This window comes from Stegostoma tigrinum, unplaced genomic scaffold (assembly GCF_030684315.1).
Source record: "Stegostoma tigrinum isolate sSteTig4 unplaced genomic scaffold, sSteTig4.hap1 scaffold_438, whole genome shotgun sequence".
Classification (NCBI taxonomy): domain Eukaryota; kingdom Metazoa; phylum Chordata; class Chondrichthyes; order Orectolobiformes; family Stegostomatidae; genus Stegostoma; species Stegostoma tigrinum.
Genome location: NW_026728366.1, coordinates 6,034 through 29,982, shown reverse-complemented (window position 1 = coordinate 29,982; position 23,949 = coordinate 6,034). Strand labels below are relative to the sequence as shown.

At 46.3% G+C, this 23,949-nt stretch overlaps 1 protein-coding gene across 1 annotated transcript in view; it reads right to left on the bottom strand.

Moving 5' to 3' along the window:
• LOC125459977 (docking protein 4) overlaps positions 1 to 23,507 on the bottom strand; it is a 30,980-nt gene extending 7,473 nt beyond the window's left edge. Inside the window, exons 1-6 of the mRNA XM_059644031.1 lie at positions 23,292 to 23,507; positions 19,297 to 19,411; positions 18,254 to 18,373; positions 11,822 to 12,011; positions 10,222 to 10,360; positions 3,830 to 3,953 (exon numbers count right to left, since the gene is read on the bottom strand). Of these exons, the coding sequence (XP_059500014.1) occupies positions 3,830 to 3,953; positions 10,222 to 10,360; positions 11,822 to 12,011; positions 18,254 to 18,373; positions 19,297 to 19,411; positions 23,292 to 23,507 (904 nt within the window). The remainder of the gene's footprint in view (positions 1 to 3,829; positions 3,954 to 10,221; positions 10,361 to 11,821; positions 12,012 to 18,253; positions 18,374 to 19,296; positions 19,412 to 23,291) is intronic.
• Positions 23,508 to 23,949: the final 442 nt, after the last annotated feature.

Below are 23,949 nucleotides of genomic sequence, written 5' to 3'. Positions count from 1 at the left end.
TACATTGTGCTCACTGTTAGGCAGGCAACAAACTACTCCTGAAAATGACCAAATCTGATTCTAAAACACGATCTTTCAACCTTACATCCTCTCCAACTAACGTACTAATGTCATAATTCATTAATGTTGCTACCCCACCACCAGTTCCTAGTTTTGTGGCTTTCCAAAATGTTACCCATCCTTAAAGATGCCAATGCTAGAATCCATTATCTTGTAGCCAAGTCTTTATAATGGAGATCAGATCATAAATGTTTATGCATATTTGAGCTGTTGCGTTAAGCATGATCCATGTATTCCAATACAGAGCCTATAGTTTAGTCTGTTACTATTTCTGCAATCTGCAGGCTTCTCTCCTTCTGCACGCTAATGTTTGTTTACTCATAGAATCCCTACAGTGTGGAAACAGGCCCTTTGGCCCAACAAGTCCACACTGACTCTCAGAGCATCCCACCTAGACCAACCCCTATAACCCACCTAATCTACACGTCCTTGAATACTACGAGCAATTTAGCCTGCACATCTTTGGACTGAGGAAACTGGATCACCCGGAGGAAACCCACGCAGACATGGGGAGAATGTCTGCCTGGAGTTGCACAGTCACCTGAAGGTGGAATTGAACGCAGGTCCCCACTGCTGGGAGGCAGTTAAATGAACCTCTGAGACACCATGCCGTACTCTGCCCCTTCCAGCTACACTGTGGTTATCATCACATCTCTGACTCTCTTGCCTTCTCCTTTCTCTTGAATTCATCACAAGTTATAGATTTGTAAATTCATATAGTGGAGAAAAGGCCCTTCAGCCCATCGAGTCTGCACCAACATAAATGTCACTCCAAGTGCATAAATCCCAATATCCTGCATTTGTCCCATATTCTTGAAGGTAATGATATTTGAAGTGCTCATCCAAATATATTTTAATGGTTGTAAGATTTCCAGCCTTCACTGCTTTCCCAGGGAGTGCATTCCAGAGTCCCACCACCTGCTTTTTGAAAAAGCTTTTGTTTCTAAATCTTCTCCAAATCTCCTGTCTCTTACCCTAAAACAATGCCCTTTTGAAATTGACACTTCAACAAAGGGGAACAGCTGCTCTCTATTCATTCTGTCCGTACCCTCCTAATCGTATTCACCTCAATCATGTTCCTACTCAGTCTGTTCTGCTCTAAAGAACACAATCCAAGTCTGTCTGTACTGATCCTCCTGGTATCCTCTGGACACTGACCTCCTGTCACATGAACAGCCTTCTCACCTTGTGTCCTATTACTAAGCGAGTTTCGAATCCATCTTGCCAAGTTTCCCTCAATTCTGTATAAAAACCGAAAGAACTGCAGTTATGTAAATCAGGAGCAAAAACAAAACGTTGGTAAAGTTCAGCAGGTCAGACAGCATCTGTGAAGGAAAAATCAGAGTTAACGTTTCAGGTCCAGTTAACCTTCCTCAGAAGCAAGTGTTCTGAGAAGGGTCACCAGACCTAAAACATGAACTCTGTTTTTTTTTTCCCTTCACATATGCTGCCAGACCTGCTGAGCTTTTCCGGCAACTTTGTTTTTGTTCCCTCAATTCTATGTTCTTCAACCTTCTCAGTCAGTCTTCCATGTGGGACCTTGTCAAATACGTTGTTAAATTCCACTTAAACTACACGAACTGAATTTCTCTCATCCACACACTTGATCATATTTTCAAACAAATCCTAACAAATTTGTTAGGCATGATCTCCCTCTGACAAAACTATGCTGACTATCCCTAACTAACCCATACTTTTCCAAGTGGGTATTAACTTGCTCCTTCAGAATGTTCTCCAATAGTTTCCCTACCACTGACAAGAGATTCACTGTTCTGTAATTTCCTGGCTCATCTCTACCATCCTTCATAAAAAGTGGAGTCACCATTTGCTGTCCTCCAGTCCCCTGGCACTTCACCCGTGTCCAAAGCTGAATTACAAATGAGTCACAGCTTCTGCGATTTTCTGCCTCAGCCTCCCACAGCAGCCTGGAATGCAATTTATCCAGGCTGGGGGATTTGTCTGTTTTTAAGCCGGACAGAGTCTCCAATACCTCCCCATTTCCTGTGTCAAAATGTGCAAGTTCCTCACAGTCCCTTTTCGTGAGTTCTACATGTTTGTTCTCCTTTTCCAGAGTGAAGGCCAAAGAGAAGAATACATTCAATACTCTTTCAATATCTTGCCGCTTTACTGGTACAGATTGCCCTCTTGATCTCCAATGGGTCCTATCTTTTCTCTGGTTAACCTCTTCCCTATAATACATTTATAAAATAGCTCAGGATTCTCCCTAGTCCTATTTGCAAGTCCTTTCGCATGCTTCCTTTTTATTCTTCTAATTGTTTTGAAGCCGTCATTACCACCCTTGTTCAACAGTGCACCAGAACACTGCTCCATAGTTCAGGGATCAACTGGTTTACTGGGACAGGTCTCACATTCCCCAGTCCCAGTGCCAGTGCTCCATGAATCAAAGTACATTTTTACCACACCAGCCTTTGAGCTATACATTCAACTCCACAGCTGGTTCATGACTCAGATAATAATTCAGAAAAAATCCAGCTCCTAACTGTTCCTACTCTCTAAGCAGCTCTTCTTTGTCAGGATGTTGGTGTCATGACCACTACATTCAGTCCTGTCCTGTGCAGATATCCTGGTACCACGCAGGCAACACAGCTGTCTGTACTGTTGCTTTCATTGTCAGAATGGAGTTAACCACCACCATCTCCCCCCATTGGCCCCCAACCAAACTGCTACATTCCTATTTGGTCTCTTTATTTGAATGGCTTCCTGTACCATAGTTGACTCATATACCTTGCAGTCCTTGGTCTCTTCTGGACAAGCTTCAAGAACCATGATCCTGTTGGATAATTACAAAGGCTGAGGTTTCTCCACTTCTACCTTCTTGACTTGCAGCTCTGTCTACACCGTACCCCCAAACACTGCTAGGTCAGGTACAGTATGTTGAGTAAAAGCTTCCTCAACACTGTCCCTATCAAACACTCGCAGCAAGATACAACCATGGACCCTGGAATCAGAGTCATTTACAGCACAGAAGGGGACTATTCAGCCCATCTGGTCCATTCTAAATTTCTGTAGGTCAGTCCAGTCAGTCTGCTTCTGCTCTCAATCCCTGTGAGGTTAATTCCCTCGAAGTCTCCATCCAATTTCTTTTTCAAAATTATTTCCCATCTCCAATCTCCCCACCCCCTAAACTCATGGGCAGACAACTCCAGGTTATTAGCAGTCACTGTGTAAAATATTCACACTGCCCCCATTTCTCCTGACTAAGACTGTGTTTCCATGACTTTCTGAGAGGAATGGTTTTTCTTTCTGTACTATATCTAAAACTGTCATAATCCTTCCCACCTCAAATCAGACCTCCCCTCAATCACCGTTACTCTGACTAGAACAGTTCCAGGTTCTCCAACTGACGTTTGTAGCTAAATTCCTTCATCCTTGGACCCATTCACGTGATTCTCCTCTGCGCTGTCCTGAAGACCTTCACATCCTTCCTGAAATTGCGGGACCAGAATGAAGACCTAAATGGGGCTTAGTACATTCAGTATAAATTCCCTGCTTTTGTTTTCAATGTCCCTATTTACAAAGCATTCATGACTTTAACACAGAACGAAGGCATTGTGTCTCAGTCCTGTCAGGGGGTCAAGGGTTACAGCAGGAAAGCCGAGGCTGTGGGACTGACACCAAAATTAGATCAGCCATTACATTACTGAGTGCTGCAAAAACTTGAGGGACTCTTGACCCTATTGATGTGATCTGAGCTCAGTGTGTGACTGCATTGGAACAGGCTGATTTGGCTACAATGTACACTCCTTACGGTTGCTGTGGACCATTTCTCCAGTGTGCTGTGAGCTTGTTATGTGGTGCCAGAAGGCACTGCGGGGCAGCACGGCGCTAGCTGGAGATGGGAAGTGCTCCACTTCTGTACTCTTGTTTAATATCTGCAAAACACAACAAATACAGTGACATGAAGCCAGGTCTACATGGGGACAGTTGGCCGAAGTAGACCAGGACACCAAATTAAACATTATATCACCAGATGAACTGAACTCTCATTACACACCGAATAATATATTTCATTTATCAAACATAGAGTAATTTCATTGTTATTATCAGAGGGAGAGGGAAAATAACAAAGAGATGTCAGCAAAAGGAAGGAAATGATTGTTTGATGCATTTAATGTCTTAACCAAATCAGGGGTCACACCGAATTTTATTTTCATCAATTTCGAACATAGTCCATTCAATCGAGGCTGACCAGGGCACTACATTTCATGAAATGTACATCCTGTGCCATTTGAGAAATCCAGGATGTTTCTTGTGTTGAGTCAGGCTTAAGAGCATCAATAACATACCATTCCCTAAGCAAGAGAAAGCATGACATTTCAGAACTTCACATTCAATTTAAGGGTGAGAAATGAGAGTAGGAAACTTAATTAAATGCAATTTCAAACGTAAGACAGAACCCAAAAGTTTATTTGAAAAACAAAATTGGTTCATCAATATCTGGAAAGCTATACCTCGATTTACATCTTTAGAAATGGGGGAGGGGAAGGGGGTTCTGAAATAAATAGGGAGAGGGGGGGAGGCGGATAGAGGCTGGATAAGGGAGAAGATAAGTGGAGAGGAGACAGAGAGGTCAAAGAGGCAGCAATGGAGCCAGTAAAGGTGAATGTAGGTGGGGAATGATGGAGGGCTTAGGTTGGTCCAGGGAGGACAGACAGGTTAAGGACGCAGGATGAGGCTGTTGGGTAGGAGATGGGGATGGGGCCTGAGGTGGGAGGAATGGTTAGGGAGGCGGGGATGAGCTGAGCTGGGTTTTGGGATGTGGTCAGGGGAAGGGAGATTTTGAAGCTTGTGTAGTCTACATTGATACCCTTGAACTGCAGAGTTCCCAAGCGAAATATGAGATGCTGTTCCTGCAACCTTCGGGTGGCATCATTGTGGCACTGCAGGAGGCCCAGGATGGACATGTTGTCCAAGGAGTGGCGGGGGGGGGGGAGAGAGTTGAAATGGTTTGCGACTTGGAGGTGCAGCTGTTTGTTGCAAACCAAGCACAGGTGTTGCACAAAGCGGTCCCCAAGCCTCCACTTGGTTTCCCCAATGTAGAGGAGGCCACAACAGGAACAGTGGATACAGTATATCACATTAGCAGATGTGCATAGGAACATCTGTATGATGTGGAAGGTCTTCTTGGGGCCTGGGATGGGGCAGGTGTAGAACTTCCTGCGGTTGCAGGGAAAAGTGCCGAGTGTAGTGGGGCTGGAGGGGAGTGTGGAGTGGACAAGGGAGTCACGGAGTGACTGGTCCCTCCAAAAAGCAAATAAGGGTGGAGAAGGAAGAACGTCTTTGGTGTGGGTCAGATTGCAGATGGTGGAAGTGTCAGAGGATGTGGCGTTGGGTCCGGAGGTTGGTGGGGTGGTACGTGAGAACGAGGGGGTTTCTGTTTTGGTTGTTATTGCGGGTAGGGGATGTGAGGGATGAGTTGCGGAAAATGTGAGAGACATGGTCGAGGATCCAACCTACTACCAACCCCGGCACTTTTCCCTGCAACTGCAGCAAGTGCTACAAGTGCTGCACCTGCCCAGACACCTCCCCGCCTCACACCTACACCTGCACGACTGCTAATGTGGTATACTGTATCCACTGTTCCTGTGGTGGCCTCTTCTCCTTCGGGGAAGCCAAGCGGAGGCTTGGGGACTACTTTGTGGAACACTTACACTCGGTTCGCAACAAACAACTACACCTCCCACTCGGGAAACATTTCAACACCCCCTCTCACTTCTTGGATGACATGTCCATCCTGGGCCTCCTGCGGTGTCACAACGATGTCACCCGAAGGTTGCAGGAACAGCAACTCATATTCCGCTTGGGAACCCTGCAGGCCAAGGGTATCAATGTGGACTTCACAAGCTTCAAAATCTCCCCACCCCCAACTGCATCCCAAAGCCAGCCCAGCTCGTCTCTGCCTCCCTAACCATTCCTCCTACCTCAAGCTCACCCCCACCTCCTACCCACTAGCCTCATCCTGCCCCCTTGAACTGTCCATCCTCCTTGGACCGACTCATGCCCTCCCTAACTCTCCATCTACACTCACCTTTACTGGCTCCACCCCCGCCTCTTTGACCAGTCTGTCTCCTCTCCACCTATCTTCTCCTTTATCCATCTTCTATCCGCCTCCCACTCTCTCCCTGTTTATTTCAGAATCCCCTTCCTCTCCCCCATTTCTGAAGAAGGGTCTCGACCCGAAGCTTCAGCTTTCCTGCTCCTCTGATGCTGCTTGGCCTGCTGTGTTCATCCAGCTTCACACCTTGTTATCTCAGGTTCTCTAGCATCTGCAGTTCCTACTCTCTCTACTTACATCTTCAAGGCTGCAGTGGACTGGGAAAATAGGTGAAGTTGGTGGGGAAGAAGGGGCAGACCTTTCTGGAGATATTCCAAAATTCCCCACAAAGCGTGATTGAATTGAGATGTAAAAAGTTCCATGACAGGGAGAAAAACATCAGTGGCTAGTTAAGGAAGCTAAAGGATGTTAAAGAAAAGGTAAATAATATTGTGAAGGTTTAATGCTAGAGCAGTTTTAGGAACAAAGAGAGGATGGCTAAAAATAGATTACTGGAGTAAACTGGCAATCAGCTACAAGAGAGTACAATGGAAGAAAGCATCTAACATATATATTAGTCTCTTAGAGGATGGGACTGTGAGATGGAAAATACATTGTACAAGTAATCTGACTCAATTTTCATAGCACACAACACAATTAATATTCCCAAAACAAGAACTAGTCCAAAGATGTAAAGGCAAGGTAGATTAGCCATGCTAAATTGTCCACAGTGAACTTCTGCCTTTAGAGCACAGAAGACTGAGGGGGATCTCATAGAAGTGGTTAGCACTGCAGCCTCACAGCACCAGGGACCCAGGTTCAATTCCACCCTCGGACGACAGCCCGTGTGGAAGTTCACATTCTCCCTGTGTCTGTGTGGGTTTCCTCCGGGTGTTCCGCTTTCCTCCCACAGTCCAAAGATGTGCAGGCAAGGTAGATTAGCCATGCTAAATTGTCCACAGTGTTCAGGGATGTATAGATTAGGTGGGCTACGGGGGATAATTCTAGGTGGGACGATGTGAGGGTCAGCATGGACTTGATGGGCCAAAGGGCCTTTTTCCACACTGTAGGGATTCTATGATCTATGTATAAGATCATAAGAGGCATGGATAGGGTGAACACACTCAGTCTATTTTGCCAGGGTCGGGGAATCAAAGACTAGAGAACATCAGTTTAAGGTATGAGGGGGAAGAACACATGGGAACCTGAGGGGCAACTTTGTTTTACACAGAGGCTGATACATATATGGAATGAACTGCCAGTAAAAGTGGTTGAAGCGTGTACATGAACAAATTTGGATGAATACATGGATCGGAAAGGTTTTGAAGGATTTGGGACAAGTGCAGGGAAATGGGCTCAGTGTGGATGGATATTTTGGTCGGCATGGACCCATTTGGGCTAAAAGGCCTTTCTCCATGTTGCAGGACTCTATGGCTCTAAGCTGGAGTAGGCCAAAATTCAGACTGTCAAGCCTGCTGTGCCATTCAATGTGATCAAAGTTGGTCATCCAATTCAGTCCGCTGTTCCTGTTTTCTCTCCATACTCTTTGGTCCCTTCTTGAAAACACGCAACACTTCCTATGGCAGAGAATTCAACAGACTCACCATTCTCTGTGTGAACAGATGTTTCGTCATCACTTTTTCTTTGACTGTGAGCCCTGGTTCTGGACTCCCCGGTCATCAGGAATATATTTTCTGTGTTTACCCTGTTGCATCTCGTTAGAATTTTATAGGTTTCTACGAGATCACACCTTCTAAATTCATCCAAGCATTTGTCAGGAGTCAAGTGAATGAATGGTTCCTGGGATTGACAGGGTTTGTCCTGTGAGAAGAGAGAGTAAATAGGGCCCCCCTCTCTCAAGTTTGTAAGAATGAAAGGTATTTCCATTGAAATTAGTTAAATATTGGGAGTGCTTGACAAATTAGATGCTAACAGGCTGTTTCAGCTATGGTAGCATTGAGATGAGGATTACATATTTAGAATTTATGGCATAGAAGCGAGCCATTCAGCCCTACATGTTTATGGTCCCTTCAAGTCTCTTCGCATCTTTTCTCAACTAAATGTACCATTTTATCCCTTGATTCCCTTCTCCCTCTTGCGATAACCTGCTTCGCTTTAAACCGTCAACATTATTCACTCCAACATTCCATGGGAGTGAGTTCTCCATTCTCACCACTCTTTGGGTGAAGATTTTCCTCTGAACAGCCCACTGGATTTCTTGGTGACTATTCTAGATTGGTCACTTCTAGCCTTGCTCTTCCTCATGTTCTCTCTTTATAGAGTTATATAGCATGGAAACAGATCCTTTGGTCCAACTTGTTGCTGGTGATCAGACAGCCCAAATTAATCTGGTCCTTTTTTCCAGCATTTGGCCCACTTCCCGCTAAACCCTTCCTATTCATGTACCCATGATGCCTTTTTGAATGTTTTAACTGACCAGCCTCCTCTGGCAGCTCTTTCCATACACGCACCACTCTTTACATGAAAAAGTTGCCCTTTTTAAAATCTTTCCCCTCTCACCTTAAACCTTTGACGTCTAGTTAGAATTTCTCTATCTTAGGAAAAAGATGTTGGGTATCCACCCTACCCGTGCCCCTCATGATTTTATAAATCTCTGTAAGGTCACCCCTCAGCCTCCGACGCTCTGGGAAGAGCCCCAGCCTATTCAGCCTCTCCCGATAGTTAAAACCCTCCAATTTTCTCAAAATCCTTCATAATTTTCAAGGATAGACTCAAACAGCTGAATGGTCACCTTCTTTGAATCAATTGGGTTACCCTCTCACCCCCACCTCCCAATTACCTCTCCTCACCTACTCTCCAACAGAGATGGGAGACCTAGCGTCAATCTTTTCCTGATGGGTATGAAACTTCCTCCCCCAGATGGCTGGGACCCTTCCTTCCAGAGATGGCTGTGACCTTACCCAAAGCAGGTTGCAGAGGCCGAGCCCATGTTCAAAGCTGGGATTGTAGATTGAAGCAAAGCAAGGGGATTGGACAGGGCAGTGAAACTGGAGAAAATCTTTGTTTACTGGTGGAGTGTGTTTGAGGAGCTGATGGCTTCCACTAGCTTTGATTTTGATGAAGAACAGCAAGTTGCCTGTGGTTAATCTGCTCCAATCCTCTCACCACAATGTTCTGGAACATTCTGTGTACCATTGCCCTCTCTGTATGCTAGACTTCACAAAGATAGGTGGAGTTGTGGATATTATAGAAGGTTGTTAAAGGATACAGCAGATATGATCAGTTGTAAATATGGGTAGAGAAATGGCTGATGGAGTTTAATCCAGGCATGTGTGAAGTGTTGCACTTTGAGTGATCAAATATTAAGGGAAAGTATACAGTTAATAGCAGGACCCTGAACAGCACTGATGTACAGAAGGGATACTGGGGTCCTAGCCCATAGCTCCCTGAAAGTGGCCACACAAGTAGATCGAGTGGTAAAGGTGGTGTATGGTATGCTTGCCTTTATTGGCCAGGGAACTGAGTACAAGAGTCAGGAAGTCATGTTACAACTTGATAAAACTTTGGGTAGGCATTATTTAGGATACTGCATTTAAATTCTGTTTGCCACATTACAGAAAGGACACAGAGGTTTTGTAGCGGGTGCAGAAGAGGTTTACCAGGATGCTGCCTGGATTTAAGTGTATGAACTATAAAGGAGATGCTAGAAAAACTTGTGTTGTATATTCTGGAGTGGTGCAGGCTGAGGGGAGACCTAATATAAGTTTATAAAATTATGAGAGACATAAATATGCTTGAAAGTCAGAATATTTTTGCCAGAGTCCAACTGTCTAATTCTGGAAGGGGAGCATTTAATGTAAGAGGGGGAAAATTCAAACAAGATGTGAGGGGCAAGTATTTTCTAAACACATTGAGTGGTAGTGCCTGGAACACATTGCCAGGAATAGTGGTGGACGCAGATATGACACGGGTGTTTAAGGGGCTTTTATCCAGAAACCAAGAAACAGGTGGTTATGGACCATGGGCAGGCAGAGGAAATTAATTTAACTTGGCACCATGTTTGGCACAACATTGTGGGCTGAAGGGCCTGTCCCTGTGCCGTACTGTTCTATGTTCTATATGTTATGGAAAGAGCTTGTACTGACTGTCATGTTCTTCTCCATGTCCAGGACCTTGAGTTTGTGTTGTTCCGCGATACACAGAGTGGCTGTGTGAACACGTTGATAAATCTCTTCCCCCTGCCTTGTCTGGAACGTGAACAATCCTTCCCCAGTGTCACACAAGCTGCAAAACACAAAGATATCATTCATTCGGGGGAGCACTGGAGAGTTCATCAGCATCCATAGTGCTGGAGGAGACATTGCCATAGAGACAACAATGTCCACAGAGACAGACATTCCACCCTCCTCACCCTGGTGCCCCACTACTCCCCACACCTGTCCACATCCTGACCCCACTCCTGCCCCCATCCCCCATCCTCTTCCTCATCCTGATCCTCCCAGCCCCAATTTGCTCCTGACGTCTCCTCCTGTCCACCAACACCTCCTCTCCCCGATAACACCACTCCTCCCTCACATCCACAAGCATCCCTCTCTCCCTCCCTCCTCAGCCAGACAATCCTCTCTCCTCCCTTCCTCCCCCCTTGCCTCTTCCACTTACCCTCCTCGTGACCCTAAATCCTCCCTCCTTTACCCTATCATCCTGATCCCTCTGTTATCTCTCCCACTTACCTGCCCCTCCCACCTCACTGACCAATCCCATCCTCCGCCTACCTGCACTCACCTATCACCATCCCAACTATCTTCCCCAGCCCCACCCCTCCTCTCTCTATTTATTTCTGAACTCCCTTCACCCTCCCCATTTTGAAAAGGGTCCCAACCTGAATCGCCAACTTTCCTGCTCCTCTGATGCTGCCTGGCCTGCTGCGTTCCTCCAGCTCCCCATTGTGTTACCTATAGCAACTCTCTCATGTTCTCATCTACACCATTTATGAATATCAAAAACAATTAGGGATGCAGCACAGAATCTTGTAGATGCTGCACACTGCATGCCATGCTCCAGCCACATAAATAGCCTCCTACCACCACCCTCTGTCTCTCCACTAATTTTGGATCTGATTTGTCAAGTTATTCTGGATCCCATGAGCTTTACCTTGTTTATCAGATTCCCATGAGGGACTTTGTCAAAGGGCTTGCTGAGATCCATATAAACAGAATCAACTGCCCTATCCTCATCCAAACGTTCAGTCACTTCCTCGAAAAATTCCACCAGATTTGTTAGGCATGATCTCCCTTTGATAAAGCTTTTCTGACTATCTCTGATCAAACCATGCTCCTCTAAATTTCTCTCCCTCAGAATTTTCTCCAATAATTTCCCTACCAAAGAAGTGAGACCCATTGATATGTAGTCCTCTGATCTATCTATCACTCTTCTTGTAAACTGCAGACACAGCTTGTTTAAGAGACTTGACTAGATCTAGGTGGTGCCATATCTTTCCTTGAGAGTTCTCTTGGTGAAAATGCTTTGTCAGATACATGTGCTTCATGTGGTGCGAGGAAGCTCAAAGTTCCAGGGCAACTTTGCAGGTTGTCTTTGTCCTTCCCTCTTCCCCCATGGCTTTGCCCAATACCCCGGGCCTCATTTTGCCCCCTCAGCCAGTTCCCTCCTTCCTCATGTCTTCTCCCCTCTTTCTTTGCCTTCTCCTAGTCTCCCCAGTCCTCCTTCTCCACAGAGATAAGTTCTTACCGTCCAGCCTCAAAGGTGAAGCGTGTGTTATCACGGCCATATCTACGCAGCGAGCACAGCGGCCAGCTGAGCAGTTTGTTGCGTGTGTTGTGTATATCCCAGAGGTAGATGTTCTCGTGCGTGATCTGCATCATACACTCTCCGTAGACATCCAAGTTTGGGGAGGGGATGAGGTAAACATTGAAACGTTCTGTAGGGAGACGACAAAAATCCAATCAGGACAAAGTGCTGGCCACCTCAATAATAACAATAACAACAATGCAAGCTACATTGACACAGAGACATCCACACCCCTCCACAAGATCCCAAATGGAGGATAGAAAGGACAGTGAAATGAAAAGTTTTTAATGAAGAAAAGAAATGGCAGCCAGCTTCTGCAAAATAGGATCCAACGATCAGCACCTGTGAGGATATGTGATGATCTGTGAGATTGTGGTGATCTGTAAAAATCCAAAATGATCTATGAAGATCTGTCAGAATTTGTAATGCTGATCTAGAATGATTTGTCAATTACACTGTCAATGGCAGTGCAGGGAAGGTCACATCTTACCAATTTGATAGAATTCTTTGAGGAAGTAACAAAGTTGATAGATGAGGGAAGGGCTGTAGATGTCATATACATGGACTTCAGTAAGGTGTTTGATAAGGTTCCCCATGGTAGGTTGATGGAGAAAGTAAAGTCACATGGCATCCAGGGTGTACTAGTTAGATGGATAGAGAACTGGCGGGGCAAATGGAGACAGAGAGTAGTAGCGGAAGGGAGTTTCTCAAATTGGAGGACTGTGACGAGTGGTGTTCCACAGGGATCTGTGCTGGGACCACTGTTGTTTGTGATATACGTAAATGATCTGGAGGAAGGTATAGGTGATCTGATTGGCAAGTTTGCAGATGACACTAAGATTGGTGGAGTAGCAGATAGTGAGGGGGACTGTCGGAGATTACAGCAGAATATAGATAGACTGGAGAGTTGGATGGAGAAATAGCAGATGAAGTTTCAATCAGGCAAATGCGAGGTGATGCATTTTGTAAGATCCAATTCAAGAGCGAACTATACAGTAAATGGAAAAGCCCTGGGGAAAATTGATGTACAGACAGATCTGGGTGTTCAGGTCTATTGTACCCTGAAGGTGGCAACGCAGGTTGATAGGGTGGTCAAAAAGGCATACAGCATGCTTTCATTCATCAGACGGGATATTGAGTACAAGAGTTGGCGGGTCATCTTACAGTTGTAAAGGACTTTGGTTCGGTCACATTTGGAATACTGCGTACAGTTCTGGTCGCCACATTAACAAAAAGATGTGGATGCTTTGGAGAGGGTGCAGAGGAGGTTCACCAGGATTTTTGCCTGGTATGGAGGGTGCTAGCTATGAAGAGAGGTTGAGTAGATTAGGATTATTTACATTAGAAAGACGGAGGTTGAGGGGGGACCTGATTGAGGTCCACAAAATCATCAGAGGTATAGGCAGGGTGGACAGCAAGAGGCTTTCTTCCAAGAGTTGGGGACAGAATTACTACGGGGTCACAATTTCAAGATAAGAGGGGAAAAGTTTAAGGGAGATATGCACGGAAAGTTCTCTACGCAGAGGGTGGTGGGTGCGTGAAACACATTGCCAGCGGAGGTGGTAGAGATGGGCACAATATCGTCATTTAAGATGTATCTAGACAGATACATGAATGGGCAGGGAGCAGAGGGATACAGATCCTTGGAAAATAGGCAACTGGTTTAGATAGAGGATCTGGATCGGCGCAGGCTTGGAGGGCCGAAGGGCCTGTTCCTGTGCTGTAATTTTCTTTGTTCTTTGACATGATGCTCTGTGAGAATCTGCGCGAACCTATGAGAACCTGTGAGAGGGTCTGTGAGAATATCTGAGAGCCTGTGAGGATCTCTGGGAATCTGTGTGATCTGTGAGAATCTGAGCATCTGTGATGATCTGTGATATGACAATCTGTGATGATCTTTGAGGATCTCTGAGAATCTGAGAAGATTTGTGATGATCTGTGATGATGTGAGAATCTTTGAGAATTTGTGAAACCCTGTCATGATTCATGATGATCTGTGAAAATCCAGGAGGATCTGTGGGAAGTTGTGAGAGTTGGTAAAGATCAATGAGGATCTGTGAATGAACAGTGAGAATCTGTGATGATCTGAAAGGATCTGTGAAGAATTGTCACAAAACTCAGCGTCAGATCTCTGGAACTGCAGCTGCTGTCAGTATGGGAGAGTTCGTGACACAGCAAGCTCAGCTCGTCAGTGTGCTGTGTGCCCTACTCCAAGGACAGCGGACTGCCTTCCCTAAACAGCATTCATGAACTGGATGATGATAACTTCTCAGTCATCCCTCCTAAAGGCTAACTTTACATTCCAGATTTATTAATGAAATGACATTTCACCAGCTGTCAGGTTGGGAATTCAACCCACATACCCTGAACACTAACCTGGGGTTCTGGATTATCAATTCAGTAAGATTCCCAACATGCCATTGCCTCCCCTTTCTACATGACACCTTATGACTTCTGACAATGCAATATCAAACACACTCAACCTGGATTTATCGACGCATCTCCATCTGTTTGTACATCAACAGTATCCCCTACATTCTCATTACATTCTTAAAGCATTCAAATAAATTTGTCAAAAATAATTTCCTTTTCACAAAACTCTGTTGACTTTGTCTGATTCTCAATATCTTATTACTACACCTTTATTTCTGTATTCAAATTTTTTTCCCAATTGACCAACAGGTCAATAGTCTCCAGCATCTTTGACTGCTTCCTTTGTTGAACAGAGGTGTTATACTTGTAGATTTCCAATTTTCTAGGAACTTTCCAGAATCTAGGGAATTTTGGAAAATTACAACCATTTCATCCCCTAAATCTGCAGCCTCTTTTTTTATGACTCTAGGATGCAAGTCACAGGTAGATGAGCAGAGAGATCTCAGTGTCCATGTACACAGATCCTTGAAAGTTGCCACCCAGGTTGACAGGGCTGTTAAGAAGGCATACAGTGTTTTAGCTTTTATTAATAGAGGGATCGAGTTCCGGAACCAAGAGGTTACAGTGAAGCTGTACAAAACTCTGGTGCGGCCGCACTTGGAGTATTGTGTACAGTTCTGGTCACTGCATTATAAAGGAGGATGTGGAAGCTTTGGAAAGCGTGCAGAGGAGATTTACTAGGATGTTGCCTGGTATGGAGGGAAGGTCTTACAAGGAACGGCTGAGGGACTTGAGGCTGTTTTCATTAGAGAGAAGACTGTTGAGAGGTGACTTAATTGAAACATATAAAATAATCAGAGGGTTAAATAGGGTGGATAGGGAGATCCTTTTTCCTAGGATGGGGACGGCAAGCACGAGGGGGCATAGCTTTACATTGAGGGATGAAAGATATAGGACAGATGTCAGAGGTAGTTTCCTTACTCAGAGTAGTAAGGGAATGGAACGCTTTGCCTGCAATGGTAGTAGATTCACCAACTTTAGGTACATTTAAATCGTCATTGGATAAGCATATAGACGTACATGGAACAGTGTAGGTTAGATGGGCTCGAGATCGGTATGACAGGTCGGCACAACATCGAGGGCTGAAGGGCCTGTACTGTGCTGTAATGTTCTATGTTGTATGTACAGGGGAATTGTCAGTCTTCAGGCCTATTATTTTGCCCAGTAATTTTTCTCAAATGTTCATGATTATTGTAGGTTCTTTCCCTCCCTCTTCTCTTCCTATTCTCAGGGTGCTTTTATGTCTTGTATTGTGAAAAATCGATGCCAAGTACTTGTTCAAAGCCTCTGCCATTTCCTTACGTCCCAGGATTCATTAACCACACTCACCATCTAAAGGCACCAACACTCACTTAAATTACCCTTTTTCTCTATCTACTGTTTGATGCCATTACTGTGAACTTTGTATTTCTTTCCAGTTTCCTCAAATACTTGATCTTATCCCTCTTTGTTCTCCTCAGTGATTCTTAACTTCTTTCTGCATTACTTTCTGACCTATCATTAATCCTTTCAGCATCACATATCTTTTCTTTGAAAGGATACCAACTTCCTTAGCTAGTTGGTTCATCTGACTTGCAGAGCCTTTCTTTCTCAATGGAGTCATCTTTTGTTACTTTTCAAAATATCTCCTAAACGACTTCTTTTTAAGCATCTTAACTTCTAACCATTTTCAATTCCACCTTAGCTAACTGTGTCTTCATACACCTCTGTTTGTCTTTATTGAAATTTAAGACATTAGGTACAGATTCTAGCATCTCACGATCAAGATCCTGGAACTCCTTTTCTAACAGTAGGTTGTGTATTCTTACCTAGGAACACTGTAGCAATTAAAAAAGACGCTTCACCACTACTTTCTCAAGGGTAATGTGATGATGATGTCAGTTTAAAAGGTTATTTTGTCCTAGTTCTTTTTGAAGAAAATTTGTAAAGGCCTCCACCACCAGCCCTGGCAGTGCACTCCAGACTCCTAACACTCTGTAAAAAAATTGCCCTTGACATCTACTTTGAACTTTCCCCGTTACAGTAAATGCATGCCCTCTAGTATTAGCTACTTCAATTCAGGGAAATGATTCTGACTGTCAACTCTATATATGAGTCTCAATTTTATAAACATCTATCAGGTTTTCCCTCAGCATCCACTACTCCAGAGATGATAACCGAGTTAGTCCAGCTTCTCCTTTATAGCTCATATCCTCTAACCCAGACAGAATTCTGGTAAAGGAGATAATGGGAACTGCAGATGCTGGAGATTCCAAGATAATAAAATGTGAGGCTGGATGAACACAGCAGGCCAAGCAGCATCTCAGGAGCTCCTGAGATGCTGCTTGGCCTGCTGTGTTCATCCAGCCTCACATTTTATTATCCTAGAATTCTGGTAAACCTCTTTTGCACCCTCTCCAAGGCCTCTATATTCTTCCTGTAATTTGGAAACCAGAATTGAGCTCAATACTCTAAACATGGCCTAACTAAAGTCTGATAAAGCAGCAACACAACTTCCTGACTCTTGTGCTCGATATACTGACCAATGAAGGGAAGCATGGCATACCACCCTATCTATTTGCATGGCTACTTTCAGGGAGCTACGGACATAAATCTTTCTGTACATCAATGCCGTTCGGGGTCTTGCCATTAACTGCATGCTTTTCCTTAAAATTTGATCTCCCAAAGTGCAGCACCTCACACTCACCCAAATTAAACTCCAACTGCCATTTCTTCACCAATATCTGCAACTGAGTTATATCCCGCTGTATACTTTAACAACCTTCTACACTATCCACACCTTCACCAACCTTTGTATAGTCTGCAAATTTACTAACCCACCTATCTACATTTTCACCTAGGTTATTTATACATATCACAAACAGCAGGCGTCCCAGGATGGATCCCTGCAGAGCACCACTAGGCAATGAGCTCCAGCCTGAAAAACACCTTCCCAACATTACCTTCTGTCTTCTATGGGCGAGCCGATTCTGAATCCACGCGGCCAGTCATCGTGAATCCCATGTACCTTCATCTTCTGGATGAGCCTACCATGAGGGACCTTGTCGAAAGCCTGACTTAAATTCATGTAAAGAACATCCAATGCTCTCCCCTAATCAATCACATTTGTCGCCTCCTCAAAAAACTCAATCAAGTTAGGAAGACACGACGTTCCCCGCACAAAGCCATGCTCACTGTCTCTAATTAGGCCATGCTTTTCCACATGTGCGCAAATCCTACGCCTAAGAATTCTCTTCAATAGCTTCCCAAACACCAATATGAGACTCAGTGGACTCAGTGGTCTACAGTCTGCTGGATTACCCCATGTATATGGCTATGCTGTCAGAGGCCAGGTTTTTATTTTTAAGCCATAGCATCAGAAGCTGTTTGGGGTCTCAGAAGCTTCAGTGAATGATTCCTAGCTGCCACTTTCTCTAAAATCTCTTGATGTTGTTTCTTCCTGGATTAGAGAATTGCATGTAAGAATCGGTGTCTGAATTTACCTTTTTGCCTAGAGGTGTGCTATATGATGTTTCATTATTGGAGTAGCTAATTAATAATAGGTACTGTATTTATTATTTGGTAGAAGTTTCCAAAAGTTATGTTACTCTAAATCCTTTCTTTTGTTTGTATTTTAACACAGTGTTTAAATAAATTGTGTTTTGCTTAACACAGTGTAGTTTGACCAATCACATCACATCTACCTTTAAAATAAGAAAAAGTTAGGGTCTAGGCTACCCTTCTTAAAACAGTTTGAGGGGTGTGGCCTGGTCTGTAACGGTAATTAAGAATGGGCAATAAATACTTGGCGTGGGCAGAGATGGGCATGAACAGCTTGCTTAGGCAGTGACACCCACAACCAATAAACAAAGATAAACCACAAACACACACACACGCGCGCACGCACACACACTTACATAAACTCACAATGTTTTGACTGATTGATTCTGAGATTCTCACCGTTTTGCTCACACATAACACCAGCAGCAAGTAGGTCTGGCTCACCCAGGGTGATATCGTTAAGTCTTGCCCCGAGACATTCCATGGAGAGAATTTTGTACCATTCCTCAGCTTCCAGCTCTGTGAGCAATCGGTATGATCAGTTACACTATTCTCTAAACATTAAATCACAAAACATACCTCCGTAAAGAGAACGACAAACGCCACCTTTGCAGGGTACATTGTCATAGGGGTACAATCCATAGGCACTGACTCGCACACACCCATTGGTTTCTGTTGACATCCAGCTCCTGCTAAATGTCACCCAAAGTCAGATTCAGGTCTCACATCATCAATAGCACTTGTGGTCTCTCATCTGAAATGACCCATTTTTGGACAGAATTTCACATCAGCATGGATTCTTCCCTCAGGAACCTATACACCATAAAGAGAGCAGTTTATTTGGAAAGCGTGGGTATCTCACACACCACACACACACTGACCCTCTTTGGGGTACAGGGCCTCTCTCTCTCTCTCTCACACACACACACACTCACTGGGGTACAGGTCACACACACACACACACACACACACACACACACACACACACAGACTCTCACCGGGGTACGGATCCCACACACAATGACCTAAATGTTAATTCTGTTTAATGCGGGTAAGGTTGTATGTTCTGTGATTTTGCCCTGCTGCCCTGTCCCATCTGTGTGGGGGATCTTATTGTACTCTCAAGGTACCTCTGTCACACTAACACCATACCTGTGTCATAGTCACATTGTATCTGTGTCGTAATCACAGTTTACCTGTGTTCCATGTACAACATTGCTGGATCATATTCACAGTGACCTGTGCTGTACTCAGTGTACCTGGATCAAAGCCACAGCGTAGGCATGTTGCACCCACAGCGTACATGTACCATGCTCACACTTTGTGTTGTACTCACACTCTGTGTGTGTCACATTCACAGTTTACGTGTGTTGTACTCACAGTTTATGCATGTCATACTCACAGGTTATGCGTGTCGCATTCACAGTGTGCCCGTGTCATACCTGAATCACAGGTAAAGGTGCGGGATGTGTCATCGGTGAAGATGAGGGCTACAGCCTGGCGCTTAGTGTCCTTTGGTAAGCGGGTAACATTTTTAACATTGCTGATCTCGGTCACCTGGGCATGGAGAAAACATCAGAGTGAGAGATAGACAGAGAGAGAGATATAGATTGATAGAGAGAGTGAGATATAGATAGATAGAGAGAGAATGAGAGATGAGGGGGAGGTAGGGCAGATAGACAGAAAAAGAAACAGAGGCAAAGAGATCAAGACTGTGGGAGATTAAACAGAAGCGGGGAGAGTGCGCGAGAGCGAGAGGGGGAGAGTGCGCGAGAGCGAGAGGGGGAGAGAGCGCGAGAGCGAGAGGGGGAGAGAGCGCGAGAGCGCGAGAGGGGGAGAGAGCGCGAGAGCGCGAGAGGGGGAGAGAGCGCGAGAGCGCGAGAGGGGGAGAGAGCGCGAGAGCGCGAGAGGGGGAGAGAGCGCGAGAGCGCGAGAGAGCGCGAGAGCGCGAGAGGGGGAGAGAGCGCGAGAGGGGGAGAGAGCGCGAGAGGGGGAGAGAGCGCGAGAGGGGGAGAGAGCGCGAGAGGGGGAGAGAGCGCGAGAGGGGGAGAGAGCGCGAGAGGGGGAGAGAGCGCGAGAGGGGGAGAGAGCGCGAGAGGGGGAGAGAGCGCGAGAGGGGGAGAGAGCGCGAGAGGGGGAGAGAGCGCGAGAGGGGGAGAGAGCGCGAGAGGGGGAGAGAGCGCGAGAGGGGGAGAGAGCGCGAGAGGGGGAGAGAGCGCGAGAGGGGGAGAGAGCGCGAGAGGGGGAGAGAGCGCGAGAGGGGGAGAGAGCGCGAGAGGGGGAGAGAGCGCGAGAGGGGGAGAGAGCGCGAGAGGGGGAGAGAGCGCGAGAGGGGGAGAGAGCGCGAGAGGGGGAGAGAGCGCGAGAGGGGGAGAGAGCGCGAGAGGGGGAGAGAGCGCGAGAGGGGGAGAGAGCGCGAGAGGGGGAGAGAGCGCGAGAGGGGGAGAGAGCGCGAGAGGGGGAGAGAGCGCGAGAGGGGGAGAGAGAGCGAGAGGGGGAGAGAGAGCGAGAGGGGGAGAGAGAGCGAGAGGGGGAGAGAGAGGGGGAGAGAGAGCGAGAGGGGGAGAGAGAGCGAGAGGGGGAGAGAGAGCGAGAGGGGGAGAGAGAGCGAGAGGGGGAGAGAGAGCGAGAGGGGGAGAGAGAGCGAGAGGGGGAGAGAGAGCGAGAGGGGGAGAGAGAGCGAGAGGGGGAGAGCGAGCGAGAGGGGGAGAGCGAGCGAGAGGGGGAGAGCGAGCGAGAGGGGGAGAGCGAGCGAGAGGGGGAGAGCGAGCGAGAGGGGGAGAGCGAGCGAGAGGGGGAGAGCGAGCGAGAGGGGGAGAGCGAGCGAGAGGGGGAGAGCGAGCGAGAGGGGGAGAGCGAGCGAGAGGGGGAGAGCGAGCGAGAGGGGGAGAGCGAGCGAGAGGGGGAGAGCGAGAGGGGGAGAGCGCGCGAGAGCGAGAGGGGGAGAGAGAGCGCGAGAGCGAGGGGGAGAGAGAGCGCGAGAGCGAGAGGGGGAGAGAGAGCGCGAGAGCGAGAGGGGGAAGAGAGAGCGCGAGAGCGAGAGGGGGAGAGAGAGCGCGAGAGCGAGAGGGGGAGAGAGAGCGCGAGAGCGAGAGGGGGAGAGAGAGCGCGAGAGCGAGAGGGGGAGAGAGAGCGCGAGAGCGAGAGGGGGAGAGAGAGCGCGAGAGCGAGAGGGGGAGAGAGAGCGCGAGAGCGAGAGGGGGAGAGAGAGCGCGAGAGGGAGGAAGGGGGGGAAGGGGGGAGGGGGGGAGGGGGGGGAGACGGGGGAGGGAAGTGATGCAAATTTACCAAATGAAGGAAGAGGACGACAGGCAAAGTATGAGACAGAGAAACAGAAGAGTGAGACAGAGCTATAGTGAAATGGAGAGAGAGAGAGAGAGGGAGACAGAGTGAGATCAAACAGAGAGGGGGAAACAGAACATTGGAGACGGAGGGAGAGAGAGAGATCGAGCAAGAAAGGAAACTGGAGTCTTTTTTACGAGGCTCTGGTTTTGGGAAATGTGATGACGCTGACAAGCACAGTTGGGTAGCTGGGCAATGGGTGCCTCCTGTACTGTCACATCACTAGCTGGCTGAGGAGCCGCCAAAGAAGGAACCATCCACTTGTTCATGGTGGAGAGAAGGTCAGCGAGTATAGCCAAGAAGGTGGCACCTTCAGTCAGAATGGCAGAGCAGGTACCATCAACACCTGCACTCATGCAGAAAGAAATTCATATTGACCTCAGAAAAAAGTGAGTGGCTTCGTGGTTGGCATCTGGAACCCAGTGCAAGGCACCGTGGCCTCAGGTTCAGGTGGTAACGCAGGCACTGAGCTGTATTAGGCTGTAGCATTGCTGATCAAGCATTGAGTCAACAAACAGGCAATGGGAAATGCTGCTTGAGTGATTGGCTGCTAAATGAGGAACATAATAGGGGTTTGCAGCAAGAGTAAGCCATTTATTTCTTTGAGCCTATTCTGCTTTTCAATAGGATCTCAATGGTCTGGTTGTTGTCCCATCTCTATTTTCCTGCCTGTCCCCTATAATCTTTGACTCCCTCCTTGGTCAAAAATCTGTCAACATGAATATGTTTAATGACCCAACCTCCCCACTGCTCCCAGGAAAGCGATTTCCAAAGGTTCACAACCCTCAGGGGAAGGAATTTCCCCCTCATCTCTGGTTAAAATGGGAAAATGCCTAATTTTTAAACTTTTTAAAATTTTTAAAGTGTTCTCTTGATCTTGTGTCCCTCGTAAGAGGAAACATCTCCCCAGTATCCACCCTCAGTCTGTCAGGATCTCCAATGTTTCAACGAGACCCATTCCCTTCCTTCTAAACTGCAGCTGATGCAGGCCTAACCTGTTCAGAACTCCCCATCAGGCAAGCCTTTGTCGTCAATATCAACCATGTATACCCTTGCCAAGCTCCTTCCAATGCAAGTACATTACTTTTCTTTAAAACATATGGAAGCCAGCACTGTACATGATACTTCATATGTAAATCTACAATTCAAATCCCTGATTTTACATTCCATTTTCCTTGCAATAAATGGCACAAGATGACAGTTCTGAAGAAGGGTCATTGGACTCAAAACATCAACTCTGTTTCTCTCTCCACAGATGCTGCCAGCAGTTCCTCTCACATTTTACTTCTCTGTCTTAAGACTATGTTGACTGGTTTTAATCATGCTATGCCTTTTTTAATGTTTGAGGCTGCCTCAAGACAGATTCCTCAAAGTTGGTATGCTAATTGGGCTGCAGTTCTCTATTGTCCCTCTCCCTCTTTCTTTGGAAAGCTGAATTAGGCAATTTGAAATCCTGAATCCAAAGAAAAATCAAAACATCGTGAAGGGTCTAGGCCCGAAACGTCAGCTTTTGTGCTCCTAAGATGCTGCCTGGCCTGCTGTGTTCATCAGTGCTGTGCTCCCCAGTATCTGACATTTCCACCCTGGAAAAAAGACACTATCTACGCCTCTCATACTCTTACATACTTCTAACAATACCTGAAGCTCTAGTGAAAACAATGCAAGTTTATCCAACCTGTCCTCATAACCAACACACTTCCATCCAGACAACATCCTGGTAAATCTATTTTGCATCCTGTCCAAAGCATCCAAATCCCTTCTGCAGTGTGGTGGTCAGAGCTGCACACAATACCCCAAATATTGTCTAACTAAAGTCTTACACAGCTGCAACATGCCTTGCCAACTTTTGTACTCAAAACAGAGACAGACACAGAGTGACAGAAGGAGAAGTTGAGTGAGAGAGAGTGAGAGTGAGAGTGAGAGTGACTGAGAGAGACTGTGAGAGTGAGAGAGTGTGTGTGTGTGAGAGAGAGAGAGAGAGAGAGAGAGAGAGAGAGAGAGAGAGAGAGAGAGAGAGAGAGAGAGAGAGAGAGAGAGAGAGTGTGACAGACAGCCAGAGTCAGGGTGAGGATTATGAGGTCACCCTCATTTTTACCTTGGGACTCGCTTTGAGATTGGCTGCTTTCTCATCAGGATATTTCTCTAATCTTCGGGGTCCTTTGCTGGATGATGTTTTGAAGATGAGCCAACACCTTCGGTAGATCTGAAAGGAGAAAGAGCGCTCAGCACTTTCCTTATCTCCTAAAAATAAGGGCACAGGATCCCTTGGAATACAACAACAGGTTCCCGAGGACTTCAGAGATCCAGTCATCTCAGAGATTCAGGGTCAACAGCCCATTGACTATAAACATAAGCCCCAACCAACTTTTAGGGTGCAAGGGTCTGGTTGAGGGTCAGGGTGAGGAACAAGGTTAGGGTGAGGGTCACAGTGAGGATGAGGGTAAGTGTGATGGTTAGGATTTAGGTGGACGTGGGTATCAGGATAAGGGTCAGGTTGACAGTCAGCATGTGATGGAACATTAGACTATGTTTAACTAGGGACTAGAATATTTCAAAGGCAGAGCAAGCACAAGGGTAGTATGATCTACTCTAAGCTCCTCCTTCTCCTACAAGAACAGGGAAGTTCTCCTTTTTCCCGACAAATATTTAACACTCAAGAGATTAGGTGGTCAGGGTCACTTTTGTGGGAACTAGCCATGCACAAATTGGTTGCCATATTTCAAACATTACAGCAGTGATTCTACCTCAGAATT